This window comes from Eumetopias jubatus, unplaced genomic scaffold (assembly GCF_037043125.1).
Source record: "Eumetopias jubatus isolate StellerSeaLion01/CBP00866 unplaced genomic scaffold, mEumJub1_p1.0 scaffold_9, whole genome shotgun sequence".
NCBI lineage: Eukaryota > Metazoa > Chordata > Mammalia > Carnivora > Otariidae > Eumetopias > Eumetopias jubatus.
Window position 1 is genome coordinate 80,924,213 of NW_028274815.1, and position 14,592 is coordinate 80,938,804.

Here is a 14,592-nt window from a genome sequence, read left to right on the forward strand (position 1 = left end):
TGCAATGTGAACTGTTGACAGTCATTTATTGTTTCTTAGTCCTTTATAGTAAAAGATAGTAATAATGTTTATTATTACTATTTTGAGCAAAAGTCAGTGAGGTCCCTTGGATATTTGTTGGGGGTAGCTGGTTGGGTAGTTATAAAGAGGCACCTTTGGAAAAATGAAGGGTATGATGGATGAGGGTACAAGGGAGGGATTTCATTTTTACTTCAATGTCTTCTGACTTTTCTATAGAAATGATGTAAAGACAACAAGAATTTCTGAAATCCCTCCTCCCTGCTTTGTGATCTCTCTTTTAAGGAAGTTTCCTGGAAGGAGATAACTCCATTGTGCACACCTGTGGCTGGGAGGATTAATCCACACCAAAGTGGCCAATCTATAGAGCAGTGTCAAATCACTGAGGTATGCACATGAAACAGGATAATTATTTCTGACAACTGCCCCCAATAATTGGATCCCCCTTACATTGGGTGGCAAGGACCTTAATGTCTTGTCCAGATTCCATGCCTTTCCTGCCATTTTGGGGGTTTTTAACAACTCCCTTGATTTTCATTCAATTGCTCTGGTAAGCTTGGATTAGAGTACTCTGATCTATCCTCCCTAATTTGAGGTTCTTTCTTTATACTTCACCATTTTGATTCCTGTCAAACACAGCAGTGTTTTTGTTTTAAGTTGAGGTATAACTCACACTAATCTTAAGTGTACACCATGATGAAATTTTACATTTGTACACAACCGAACAGCCAGATCAAGTTATGAAATGCTAGCCATTACCAGCTAACCTAATGGTTTTACTATTATTAAGTTTAGAATGAGTGAACGTAGCACTATAGTGTCCGTGATATAAAATGAAAGAAAGTTGCACAATCCCATCACAGTTTAGAATTAGAAAAGTCAGGATAACAGATTTGCTATAATATTGCTATCTTTGCATGCTCTTTCTAGAGCCATCTATGTAGGAACACCATGAAAAATATATTTTTAATGTTAAACATGTTTTAATATGCAAATTAAAACATAAAATATTAAAGCCTCCATGTTATCCACACTTTATCACTCATCTTCCCCATAAGAGTCAATTTCAGGGTTCAACATGCTCTTCTCTAAATTCTCCTGGGTGTCCACCATGGTTACTTTAGAGTCACAGAGTCACATAAAACCCACATAGTAGCCAAGTCCCTAAAGAGCTACAGCTACAATTTACTTCTTTTACAAATTATCTCATGCTTCCTATTCTTGCCCCAGTTTAACACTGTATAAGAGAAGCGTCTGGTAAAGTTTATATTGTTGTGTGTTTGTAACATTAAATACATCTGAAATAAATAGGCAAACCTGGAACTACTCTCTAGGTTTTGTTTTTCTTCATTTTTAGTGAATTTAAGTACACATCACACATGATAATCCCTGGCTTTCTGGTTTTGACATTCCAAAATGGCACACGGGCTCACACTTTGGGTTGAGGCCGTTTGCCTTTGTTCAAACCAACAAACTGGACATTGTCTTTGCAGTTATTTAGAGCTCTAAATAGTTGTCAAGAATGTGTAACCAGACATGTGATTGCCCAAAGTGCCCTTTTTCAGACCCCATGTTAACTAAGTGCATTCCCCTCATTTCTCACATTTGCCAGGCTTGTCAGTTTCTCAAGCTTGCTAGCCCAAAAGCTCAGTACTATCTGTGTTTAGGACAGCATCTATGCAGCTGGAATTTAGCAAATGTAGAAAAATAAAGATAATTACTTGTAGAGCAAGTTCAATATAATAGCAAGTATTTCCACTTGTCAAGTGACAGAATCTTTTACATAGAAGCTTTTCTCTTGAGGAGAGGCAGCCTGATATAGGAGAGCAGGACAAGCCAGACATCGTCTAGGCTTCTCTGCATGAAGTGGTGTGACCTTGAGTAAGTCCCCTCACCTAAATCTGGCCATGATTCTCTGCAAGATGCCAATGGTCATAAAGCTGTATCATTTCAAGGCTGTGACAAAGATCAGAGGAAATAGTGAGCAGGAACACACTTTGTTAACTAGTAAATGTCCTGCAATCTTTGCAACTTGCTTTACTTACTGAGAAGCAGTAGTTTCATACTTCTCAGGGATCACTGAACTTACAGCCTTGAACAGGCAGTGTACATCCTCTGTTCCAGCCCTTCTCTGGTAGTCCATGGGTCCTTCTTGGACTCCACTAGGAAACATCGGGAGGCTACCCATAAGGTATGTCTTGAGAAGTAATAGGTGGTCTACATTTCCCCACGATATCTCCTGTACTAGAGCCTGTTACTGGAACTTGAAATACTCACCTTCAAACCTTCCCATCTCAGAATTTGGCAAAGCCTTTTTGGAGAGAGTTTGACAAAATATACCAAGAACTTTACAAATGTTCATAGTCTTTGATTTTTCAATTCCACTCCTAGGAATTTAACTTAAGGAAATACTAGCATGTGTGATATTTAAAACAGTGACTGATTAGAAATAATGTAACTACACAAGATTGGTTAAATAAATCATATTACAGTCAACACAGCTATTAAAAATTAGATTGTAAGAGAATATTTAATGATGTTGAAATGTGCATAACATATGAAGTGAAAAGAAGCAGGTCACCAAACTGCACAATTCTAATTATATTAAACACACGCGCACACAGGCGCACACCCACACACATGCCTATGAAAACAAAGTACATATATTTTAATTATTGTTGGTAAGGATTATAGGTGAATTTGTATTTTTTCTCTGTATTTTCTTCAATGAATATATGTATATTTATAATCAAAAGAATGTAATTTTTAAAAATCCCTCTTTTGCATTAGAGAATTAGATCTTCCAAAACTTAAGTTACCTAAAATTTACTGGTCAAAAGCATGAGTTGTCCACGTGAATCTGGTGTTTAATCCTGGATTTGCTACTTTCTAAAGGTGCAATCACGGCCAAATTACTTAACGTTTCTGCGTTTAGTTTTCTCGTTGATGACAAGGGGACAACAAAAGTACTTGCTACACAGGGTCATGCAAGGCTTAAATAATACAGATAAAGTGCTGAAGTATAGTGCCTGGCACATGGTGAGCACCCAGAAAGTAGCAGCAGCAGGAGAGCCCTGCATTCTGCCGCACTCTCCCCCTGTGACATCAGCACAGGCAGTGAGTCAGTCTGATTTGTGGCTGCCTTCTTGCAGAGTACAGAAGGGATGTTGGGAGGGGAAAAGGTTGAGGACCCAGGGGCCAGAGCTGGAGGGCACCTTCTTCCCATCTGGCTGGGTCAGCCCTGCCAAGAGTCCTGTGCACTCAGTGGGGAGAAGCGATATTCTTTTGTATCCTGATAAAATCTTCATGAGAAAAAAGGGCCCCACTTTAACTTTTCTGACATAAATTGTTCAGAGTAGCCCAATACCAGCTGCTGGAGGAACGACATATTCTAATTTCCTGACTTGTACACAGTAAAGTTGCATTGTATTGACAGAGCCTTGCATTTAATTTCCTTAGCTTTTTAGACACAAACAAAGCATTCCTAACCAGAAAATGGAAATAAAAGGGAATAACTGCACAATGGAATACACATGCTGATTTGAATATCTCATTGAGTCTCATAAATACTCATTAAAATAAATGCATGGATGTAACAAGGGAAATAAATATTTTTGCTTCCAAAGGCATGCAGCAGCAATATAATCATATTTAGAAAATATAAAAAAAGTCATCCTTTTTTTATCCATGCCACAATATATTCCCTTAGGTACAGTATTACGTCAAGGAATTCTGTCAAACTTAGCAAAAGACAGCATCTTTTCAAAAAATTAAATAAACGTGCTTAATTTTCAATTAAAAAAAAAAGAAGCCTCTCCAAAAGCTAGTGAAACAAAAGCAAAAATGAACTTTTGGGACTTCATCAAGATAAAAAGCTTCTGCAGAGCAAAGGAAACAGTCAACAAAACGAAGAGGCAACCCACAGAATGGGAGAAGATATTTGCAAATGACACTACAGATAAAGGGCTGGTATCCAAGATCTATAAAGAACTTCTCAAACTCAACACCCAAAAAACAAATAATCAAGTCAAAAAGTGGGCAGAAGATATGAAAAGACACTTCTCTGAAGAAGACATACAAATGGCTAACAGACACATGAAAAAATGTTCATCATTAGCCATCAGGGAAATTCAAATCAAAACCACATTGAGATACCACCTTACACCAGTTAGAATGGCAAAAATGGACAGGGAAAGAAACAACAAATGTTGGAGAGGTTGTGGAGAAAGGGGAACCCTCTTACACTGTTGGTGGGAATGCAAGTTGGTACAACCACTTTGGAAAACAGTGTGGAGGTTCCTCAAAAATTTAAAAATAGAGTTACCCTATGACCCAGCAATTGCACTCCTGGGTATTTACCCCAAAGACACAGATGTAGTGAAAAGAAGGGCCATATGCACCCCAATGTTCATAGTGGCAATGTCCACAATAGCCAAACTGTGGAAAGAGCCGAGATGCCCTTCAACAGATGAATGGATAAAGAAGATGTGGTCCATATATACAATGGAATATTACTCAGCCATCAGAAAGGATGAATACCCAACTTTTACCTCAACATGGATGGGACTGGAGGAGATTATGCTAAGTGAAATAAGTCAAGCAGAGAAAGTCAATTATCATATGGTTTCACTTATTTGTGGAACATAAGGAACAGCATGGAGGACACTAGGAGAAGGAAGGGAAAAATGGGGGGGGAATCGGAGGGAGAGATGAACCATGAGAGACTATGGACTCTGAGAAACAAACTGAGGGTTCTAGAGGGGAGGGGAGTGGGGGGATTGGTTAGCCCAGTGATGGGTATTAAGGAGGGCACGTACTGCATGGAGCACTGGGTGTTATACGAAAACAATGGATCGTGGATCACCACATCAAAAACTAATGATGTATTGTATGGTGACTAACATAACATAATAAAATTAAAAAAAAAGAAAAAAAATAAAAATAAAAAAAAAAAGCTATTTCTAGCAACACAGTGGGGGAAAGTCACAAAGAATAGTTCAAAGCCAGTAAGACACTACTTAAAAAATATAGCTTATTTACAAATATCCCAACCAAACTGGGGATAACTCTATGCCGAAAAATATTCCTTTTGGCTTTACAACAAGCAAAATTAATTTCTATTTGGACCATTTCCTCTTTAGCTTTTTTCTGTTTTTTTTTTTTTTTTTCTGTCTGTAATATATTTGTAAAGAGGTCTAAGAAATTTGTTTACAGTCTAACTTAGGATAATTCTTTATGGTGATTTGCAAGCTGAAGTCATTTATTATAACATCAGTCTATCTGAAAATTACAGTGTAAATGAAAGCAACTTGTAGCTAATGGTTAGAAGGAAGTTTTGTGTGATTTTTAAATTTTATGGGTTTTACACAGTGCTACGAACTCAGTGTGTGCCTAATAAATACATGTTAGATAAGGAGAGGGATGGCAAGAGAGCAGGTGAAGAAGTCATAGTAAAAACTATCAAAACCACCACTTTTCTAAACTATCCATGTGCTAAAATGGAAACCACCAAATTAGGGTCAGAAAGAATAATGGTCTTTAACTTCTATAAGAAACATCAGAATGGTTAAATTACTGTTATAGGTTGAATTGTGTCCTCCCAAAGAAAGACATGCTGAATCCCTAAACCCCAGTACCTCAGAATGTGTCCTTATGTGGAAGCAGGGTTGTTGAAGATATAATTAGTTAAGATACAGTCATACTGGAGTAGGTGGACCCTTAATCCAATATGACTGGAGTCCTTATGAGAAGATGGCCATGTGAAGACACAAAGGAAACGCCATGTGATTGGAGCTATGCAACTGTGAGCCAAGGAATGCCAAAAATTGCCATTAAACTACCAGAAGTCAGGAAGAGGCAGGGAAGGACTGACTCTCCTACAGGTTTCAGAGGGAGCGTTGCCTACCAACACCTTGACTTCAGACTTCTGGCCTCCAGATTGTGAGACAATACATTTCTGTTGTTTTAAGCCACCCAGCTTATGGTACTTTGTTAGGGCAGCCCTAGGAAACTAATCCAATCACTTTATTTCATTTTCTTTTACAATGTCAGTTTATATTTTTTAATTCCTAAAATAAGGTATGTTTGTAGAGAGAATTTGTAGAACATGTCTTGGAAGAAGGAAAAAATATCATTCACAGTTTTGCCAGCCAAAGAGTACTAAAATTTGATGTATTTCCTCCCAATTTTTCCTTTAAATAGTTTTTAACTTTTGTGCAGCTATGACTATAATCTCATACCAACTTATAGTGATATTTTCAATTAGCGCAATAACATACATTTCTATATTACTACAAACTTTTGGTAAACATCCTTGAAATTTGTCAATATAAGCAGTGTTGCCCAGATTATTTTTGGGCAACTCTATTTTATTATTCTAATGTTTTCATTTTTTCAGTCATTCTATTGGATCTGACTCTAAGAAATTAAAAATCATCTCATCAATTCTCTCTACATTGTGCTGTATGAGAAATTGGAGGTAGGTTATTTAGTAAAAAAACAGGCCATCAAGTAGACCCTAATAGATCATGATCATACTTAAGACAGGAATTCTCAGATCTATGTATAAGAGGTAGTATGAGAGTGAAGCATTTGATAATTAGTGAACTGGTTAGTGACTACTTGGTCTCATGACACCAGGCTGTGACAGTATAGACTGTGGTAGAACCAGAATCTGGTTTCCTGATTCCCACTCCTGCATCATTTCCACTCAGTTCATGGCCATGATTTAAAAATGCCTTAAGTGCTGCTTTGTTTTGAGCTCAGCATAAATCTACCTAACAGATATCTGTGTCATGTGATCATAGAAATCTTGGTTCTAGGTATACCTTAGCTTGTGATTTGCAAACTTTTCTCAGCCATGGAAACCTTATCTTCATAAACTGTTATTCATATTCCCCATTTATAAAACATAGAAAAGCAGAACCCGTGTGATGACAGGGAGGGCCAGGCAACAAGCTCAGCAGTCCTATTACCAATTCCCTAACCGTCCCTTGGGATCCAGGCAGCCCCTGAACTGCCTCCAGGAAACCCCAGGGCTTAGGGAAACACCTTTTGTAAAAGAGAACACATCGTCTAGTTCTTCATCCACTCCATGTGTAAAATGGCTATACAGAAAGGGAGTTTCTTAAGGTCTGTTGTGTGTAAAGAATTAAGTTATGAAAAATAGCTTTTCAATTTTTCCTAGGCCTAGTTCTCTCTTCTGAATGACTGTCTTGTTCCCAGTTCCTGGAAATTTCAAAATGGGTGGTGACATTTATAAGTTGGTTTATGTTGTTGCCATATCCAGAGCATTCCCTCTTCAATTCCTCTTGCCATCTATTGGCACTCCACTTCCTCTGCATTTTCTCCTCTCTATATAACTGAAAAGCTAAGTTGTGAATTCTAAAAATCATTTTTGTGTAACTCTTTCTCCACAAGTACTATTATAAATCTGAATACAGGTAGGCAGCTAATAATGGTAAGTTCAAATGCAATAAAAGATGCGATTCTGTGAGAATAAGTGGTCTTTCCTTTTTGTGACTCTGAGTGGCATGTCTAGGAGCGATAAACACTTTATGCTGATCTAGATACACATTCTTGTCCAGCTCGTCCTCTCCCCAACACCAGGGTCCGCGCTCCCAACTAACCTCACGGATCTGCCTGTAGCCAAGGATTAGGAGAAATCCAGGTGATCCATGTCAGTCATGGCTGGCCTCTTGATCTGGTCCTGATGATATTTCCTGAGTTAGTTGGCCACTAAATATAGAATATACACAGATAAGAAGATAAAGATGATAATTATATTTATTCAAAAGAATAGGAAAGGCCTCAAATTTTGTAATTCATAAATATGGCATTTACAGTTCATAGTTTATCATTGGTAGGTCACCACTTAACCTTTTATTATAGAGCATATTTTAGAAGATTTTGAGAGTGGAATCACTATAATCAACTGAGAACTGCAAATCAATAGCACTGGCCAACTTGCATATCACCAATGGAGACTTGTGGTTCATTCATTTTTAAAGGGATAAACTTGATTATGATTGAACTCCTCTTCAGTGGAGGTTCTGATGCATATTGGCCAGGATCTGATGCATCATATTCAAACTCATGATCCTATTTCAGTTGTGAGATATTAAATGGCTGAGCATTAGAGAGGCCCATTGATTTAGTCACTTCCTGAGATTTTGCTGTATAGAGACTTAGGACACAAATATGTGATCAGTAAAAGTCTGTTATCTCTTTAGCTAGCAGGCCTACCTTGGCCTTTTGTTGGCAGAGCCTGATTCCACTCACTCAACCATCTATCAAAACCAGACATACTTGACAACTATTTAACGTCCCCACCCGACTTCCTATGGCTTGCATCTTGATTTCTAAAGCTAGGGCTATCTCTGACCTCATTTTTGAGGTCCCTTGAGGATTTTGTAGGTAAAGGACTTTTCACAGTGGAGCTTGTTTGAAGCAATCCTTACATGCAAAATACAAATTTACAAAAAGGATAAGTTAAGAGACAGTAATCCCCTTCATAAAACATTTCAAATAGGTGTTCTATAAAAAGCAAGTTCCTCTGCGTTTAAAATATTGTTCCGTTTTTTTAAAAATATGTTTACCAGAAACTTTTCCATGAACACATAAAGTAAGAGGAATCTACATTTTCTTTTTCTAGCTAGCTAGGGACATCTAGCCCAGTTGCCCAGGGTGAAAACCTGCTCATTAACACACTCCTCATTGGCTCATCTCCATGTTTCACTTTTCCTTCTCTTTCACTTGGGCTTCCTGCAATCATCTCTTAAATAAACTACCTGCACCAAATCTTTGTGTCAGGATCTCCTTTTGGGAGGTCTGAGCTAAGACGACTTCCTCATCACAGAAGTGACAGCATTGATAGCCCTGGTAGCTAGGGTAGGATGTTTGTCTTGCTTCTGGTCTGCTTCTTCTTTTGTTGCCCATTTGATCTGCTTCTGCATCCCTCGCCTTCCAGCCTGTTGTGCACTAGAGTACTTGCTTCCTTTTAATTCAACTGATAATGCCGGTCAAAAAAGATTCTTATTCTCTCTACCAATGCTCAAAGATGGCTTTTAAATGACTGAGCTTTGCTGCCAAATCTACAAGTATCCACATGTTCCATGAACTTCCGTTGCTCATATCAACCCCTTTCCACTCTGGCTAAGAGGTATGAGCAGATGTAGGGCTGAGGCCTGGGTTATATAAATGAGAGTCTCTAAGGTCCTAAGAGGATCTTTCAGTCATTTCCATCCAACCCCCTAATCTCACATGTTAGAACACTGAGGGGCAGAGAGGGTGAGCATTTGCTCAACAACTTGTCCATCAGAGAAGAGGAACTCAGATCTCTGACCCCTAAGCCAGGCTTTCCCCTCTCTGAGATTTTCCTGAACACATTCCACCACTGCTTCCTTTGCTTGACTCAATTCCCCCTGCTCACCTCCCTACTTCCAACATTTATTTTCAGGCGTCCTAAGTCCTCACTAACCCTGAGCTCTTAAGTTAATTCATGCAGTCCAGTGTCACAGATCTGCTGCCCTCCTTGCCCTTCCTCATACTGTTAAAAATTGCCACCAATATTTTTGCAACAAAGGAAAAACTAGGAAATAAGTAAAGTGACGTACAGTGGTTGTCATTGACAACTTCTTGCATAATTGAGCTCCCCTCGGGATTTCTGTGACTGGGTGAGATAATTGCCCACTGGCCCATTGTACCCTGGGAAGATGCACACTTATATCCCACAGCCAGCTAAACACATAAGCATCTAACCTGCCACTGGGGCTCTTGGAAGCCAAGGCTAGGCTGCTCCTTCCTTGACTTGACTGATAATTTGGCTTCTGTTTTTGACTCCACCTCACGCATGCCTCAGCTGGGTCTCCCGGTCCCACCTAACCAGTCTAGATTTATCTCTCGGGGTTCTCTGAAATGAGTCCTCTGGCCCAGTGTGGCCAGTTTCCTCATTTTCAACTTCACATTCTTTGTCTAAGCAAGCTATCTTTTCCTCCAGCCTAAAATGCCAAAGTAGCATCTATTTTCCAAATTATTATCTTGATTATCTTTTTGGGTGGGTTTGTGTTCTCAGATAGATTCTTAAGGACAAGGGCCATGACTTAAGTCTACTTCCTGATATTATGTATTGCACATGGCTTGTTATGGACTGAATGTTTGTGTCCCCCTTATATTGAAACCCTAAGCCTCAGCATGGCTGTATCTGGAGATGGGGTCTCTAAGGAAATAATTAAGTTTAAATTCATAAGGTCATAAAGGTGAGGCCCTGATAGAATAGGGTAGGTGTCCTTAGAAGATGAGACACCAGATGGCTTCCCCCATTCCCCCCCCCACCCCGGGTACTAGCACTGAGAAAAACCCATGTGAGGACAATAGTGAAAAGGTGGCTATCTGCAAGACAGGGAGACAGCTCTCACCAGAAAACAAATCAGCTGGAACATTGATCTTGGATTTCTAGCCTCCAGAACTACGGGAAAATAAATCTCTGTTATTGAAGCCACACAGTCTATGGGATTTTATTATGGCAGCCTGGGCTAACATAGGGCTGCTGATTGAGAAAATGGTCCTTACCCTTGGATCTCAAGCAGAGTTACAAGCTGGGCAGGTGTCACTGCTTCTGCGTGAAAAGATAACTAACTTCCCACAGAGTCCAAAACTAAACCTTCTTTTGTCACCACCACTCAACAACTCCTATCCTTTCCTCTGTGCCTGACAGTATCCTCCCAAGTGTGAACAAAGCTCTGGGCCACCAGCAAATCTTTTACCCCCTTGTCTACACTGACTCTGGCATCCCATCAGATGCCAAGTCTTAAGAGAGTCTAATAGCCCAAGACCTTGTATCTCCTTTCTCCAGGCCTTATTCCTTTGGCCTGTGCTCTTGAGATGGCCCCTTCATGGCTCTTCTAACCTCTGATCTTCATCTCGTAAACAGAAGACGAAACAGAGGCTCAGAATTTAAACATGTTCAAGGTTGCACAACTGATAGAACTAGGTTCAAACCTAGTTCCGTTTTGCCTCAAATCTAGCATACTTTCCACTAGACCTGTTTAATGTTCTTTCTATACAGCCAGAATTTATAATGTTCTGCCTTTAACTATAGATACTTGTGAAACTGTCTTATACCCATTATCAAATTGTAAGTTCTTTGAGAGTAGCTGGCTTCATCTTCCTTATATCTTGGGCAATGGCTAAGTCTGTGTCTTGTGCTCTGTAAGGCACTTCAAGAAAAGGTCCTGAATTGAAAATGAGAAGTAACTGTCACAATGATAACATGGGCAATAGCAGTTTAGGAGAGATTCAGAGAAAGCTTCTAGGAAAAAGAAGAGTTGGTTTCTGAGTTGAGCTTGAGGTGATGGAGAATCTGGCCAGGCAGAGAAGAAGGCAGTGGTCTGAGTTGGGCCTCAATATCATGAGTGAACCTGTAGAGGGAGGTTGGCTTGGGGTGGGGGGCAGGGGGCGGAAGGGGCTGCATTTCTGCATTGGGTTCAGCTGTGCACACCAAGCAAGTCAATTAACTTCTTTAAACATTGGTTTCTTAATGTGTAAAGTGGGAAAAATAAAAGTACCTACCATTCGGGGTTAATGTGAAGAATAATGAGATAATGTACATAAAGGACTTAGCACATTTTTGGGACGGAATATGTGTTATCTATTATTAATAATAAATACTATTAAAATACTATTAGTAGTAATATGGTCTGAAATTTCACATGCTTACCAACCTAGCTCTATGAGTAAATAATTATTTACACACAGATAATGCCATTGCTGTGAATACATTAAAAAACAAAATCATTTAAAAGTACTACTAAATTTAGAGCAACATGTTGGTTACCATGATTTTCCTAATCAAAGGATTCCAGGAGTCCCTTACAAGGGATTCTCATAGTTGAAAATCTTGGAAACCAAACCGTTGAGAGGCAGGAGAGTGCTAAACATATTCTGGGTAAAAGATTAACTTGGCTGAATCAGAATCCTGGATTTTCAGAGTAGGCTGACCTAGTGAGAATCCCTGCTCTACTTCCAGGCTGTGCTTTTAAGAAATTTAGGCACATTTCTTATCTTTCAGTTCTTTGGTTTCCTTATCCTTAAAATGTGGATACTAATACACAAGGGCTACAGGACAGGTTAAATTGGGTACTGTACATAAAGCAAGAACTGGTAGATGATGATGACGGTGATGTTTGTGAAGCCTAATTGTGAAGGGCCTTAGATTTTTATCCTGTAAGGCTCTTGTTCCCCAAGTGTGATCCCTGTAACAGCAACGTTAGCATCATCTGACAACTTGTTAGAAATTCATATTCTCAGGCCTATCCCCAGACCTGCTGAACTCTGGAGATGGGGTCAGCAATCAGTGCTTTTACAATCCTTCCTGGTGATTCTGATGCACTTCGGTTTGAAAACCTGGTGTGAGGTAATAGGGAGCCATTGAAAGTTTTTGTACAGTGGAGGGATGTGATAAAAATGACTGTTGTGCACAGACAATATATTCCTTTTAACAGGATCAAATTACCTAACTACCGACAAGCTTCCAAAGTTGCTGGCAGAAGCCCGTTCATCGATCCTTAACGATCTCCAGGCACAGAACGGGGAGTTAGCACTTAGGGCTCCAAACACAGTGCTCACCTACTGAGGGAGGTAAGGAAGAGAGCGCTGTTTTGGGTACTGTTTCCACCGAAAGCCTTGGGACCCGGCGGCCAGGTGATGCTCATCGAATTCCGCACCTACAAGCCTGTCACAAACGTAGCCTGCAAGATAGAGAGGAAAAGAAAACCGTGTAGGGAAACCGGAAATGAGGGTCTTAGGGGTATAGAATCTGATGGTGGGGGAAAGGGATGGGATACGCGGGGGGTGAGGGGAAAGGGAGGCCCCTTGTCGCTGGGGGTGGCTACACCCCCTCCGCGTCCTTTTAGAGCCCGGGCGCGGCCGGCCGGCCGGCGGGGCGCGATGGAGCCCCTCCCGAAGACAAGGGTCCCTCCGCCTCCGTGCGTTTGCGGCCAGGGTCCGGGTCACTTCTGCTCCCTTTATTGTTAGTGCGAGATGGGGCGTTTCCTCACCCTCGGCACCTCACCGGGGACGTCCCGGTCCGTCTCATCCCTACTCTAGCCCTTTCCGCGAGCGCCCCGCCGGCCGCCCGCCGCGTCCCGGCCACTGTGTGCGCTGCCCGCCGGCCGGCCATTGTTCGGGCCCCACCCCTGCTGAATATTCACGCCGCGCGGGCGGCTCGCCCCGCGCCCTCCCCAGCGGGGCTCGGGCTGGGAGTGCGTTTCCGCTCGTTTTTCCTGCCGGGGAAGGAGAGGGGGAGCTGTTTTCTCTCTCCTCAGAATATATTTTCGGTGTCCCGTTTCTCCTCCTCCCTCAGCGCCGCCGCCGCCGCCCCCTCCCTCCCCGCCTCCCTCCCCGCCTCCGCCCCCGCCTCCCGGGTTATCTTTGTCTCGCTGCCTCGCGCTCACTCGCTCAACTCTCGGCGGCGCCGCGGCCCCACGCTCCGGGCCCGTCCTCCAGGCGCGCGGCGCGGGGCGCGGGGCGCGGGCGCCGGGGCCTGAGGCGGCGGGCGACGCCCGGGGGCCTGACGGCCGCCCCGCGCCATGGTGTGAACGCCGCCGCCCCGCGCACGCTCCGTCCGCCCTCCGCGCGCGGCCCGGGCCGGCCGAGAACCGCGACCAGCCCGCCGCCGCCGCCGCCGCCCCTGGCCTCGCAAGGCGGAGTCCCCGCCGCCCGCTCCCGTGCGAGGAGGCACCGTCGGCGGCCTGGCCTGTGACGGAATAAATAGAGAAACAGATAATATTACTGGTACTATTTTGTTTGGTGGCAAAAAGGAAAAATGGCGAACGACTCCCCTGCAAAAAGTCTGGTGGACATCGACCTCTCCTCCCTGCGGGTGAGTGGCCACGACGGGCCCCGCCGCGGGCGCGCCGGGAGCGGGGAGCCGGGGCCGCGCCCTGGCCCTCCGGGCGCTCGGGCGCCGCCGCGGGCAGAGCCTCGGGCGCGGCGGCCCCTTTGTCTGCCTGCGTCGGCATGTGCCGGGCGGCGGGGCGCGACCCTCCGCCGACGCCCCCGCCCCGCCGCGCCCCGCGTCCCCCGCGCCCCGGGCGCGGCCTCGGGCGCTGGGGGACCGCGCGGGGCGAAGCCTGCCGGGTTTGCAGTCGCCCTTTATCTCCAACTGCCCCGCTTTATTTATTCATTGTTGTGCTGCTTTTAAAATTCTAACCCCTCCCCTCCTCTTCTCTAGGATCCTGCTGGGATTTTTGAGCTGGTGGAAGTGGTTGGAAATGGCACCTATGGACAAGTCTATAAGGTCGGTGTGAGGCGCCGTCTTTGTTTCCCGTGGCACGTTGAAACTTCTTGTTGGGGGACGAGGAGAAGGGTGATAAACACGCTGCTGACTGGAGGCCACGCCACTTGGCCAAACTTGGGAAAGGGGTTTCGCCTTGCAGTCCCTCTGTTTTTAAACAGGAGTTTATATTCAGGCTGGCCTTAAAAGACCTCATTTCCTGGCTTTGAGATAAGGAAAATAAGCTACACTCTTAGGCATGCACTTTTCTTCAGTAAAATGGGAAAACATTTTTCCATAAG

The 14,592-nt window shown here is 42.9% G+C and overlaps 1 protein-coding gene across 35 annotated transcripts in view; it reads left to right on the top strand.

Annotated features, from left to right (window-relative positions):
• The first annotated feature begins 13,655 nt into the window (after positions 1-13,655).
• The window catches only part of MAP4K4 (mitogen-activated protein kinase kinase kinase kinase 4), a 185,919-nt gene continuing 184,982 nt past the window's right edge, over positions 13,656-14,592 (top strand). For 13 of the 35 annotated variants that reach the window (XM_088026576.1, XM_088026590.1, XM_088026591.1 and 10 more), the window contains exons 1-2: positions 13,658-13,897; positions 14,249-14,314. In XM_088026576.1, the coding sequence (XP_087882702.1) occupies positions 13,841-13,897; positions 14,249-14,314 (123 nt within the window). In that variant the 5' untranslated portion in view covers positions 13,658-13,840. Of the gene's footprint in view, positions 13,898-14,248; positions 14,315-14,592 lie in introns of all 35 variants that reach the window. The other 22 variants (XM_088026570.1, XM_088026575.1, XM_088026571.1 and 19 more) reach the window with 4 other exon arrangements.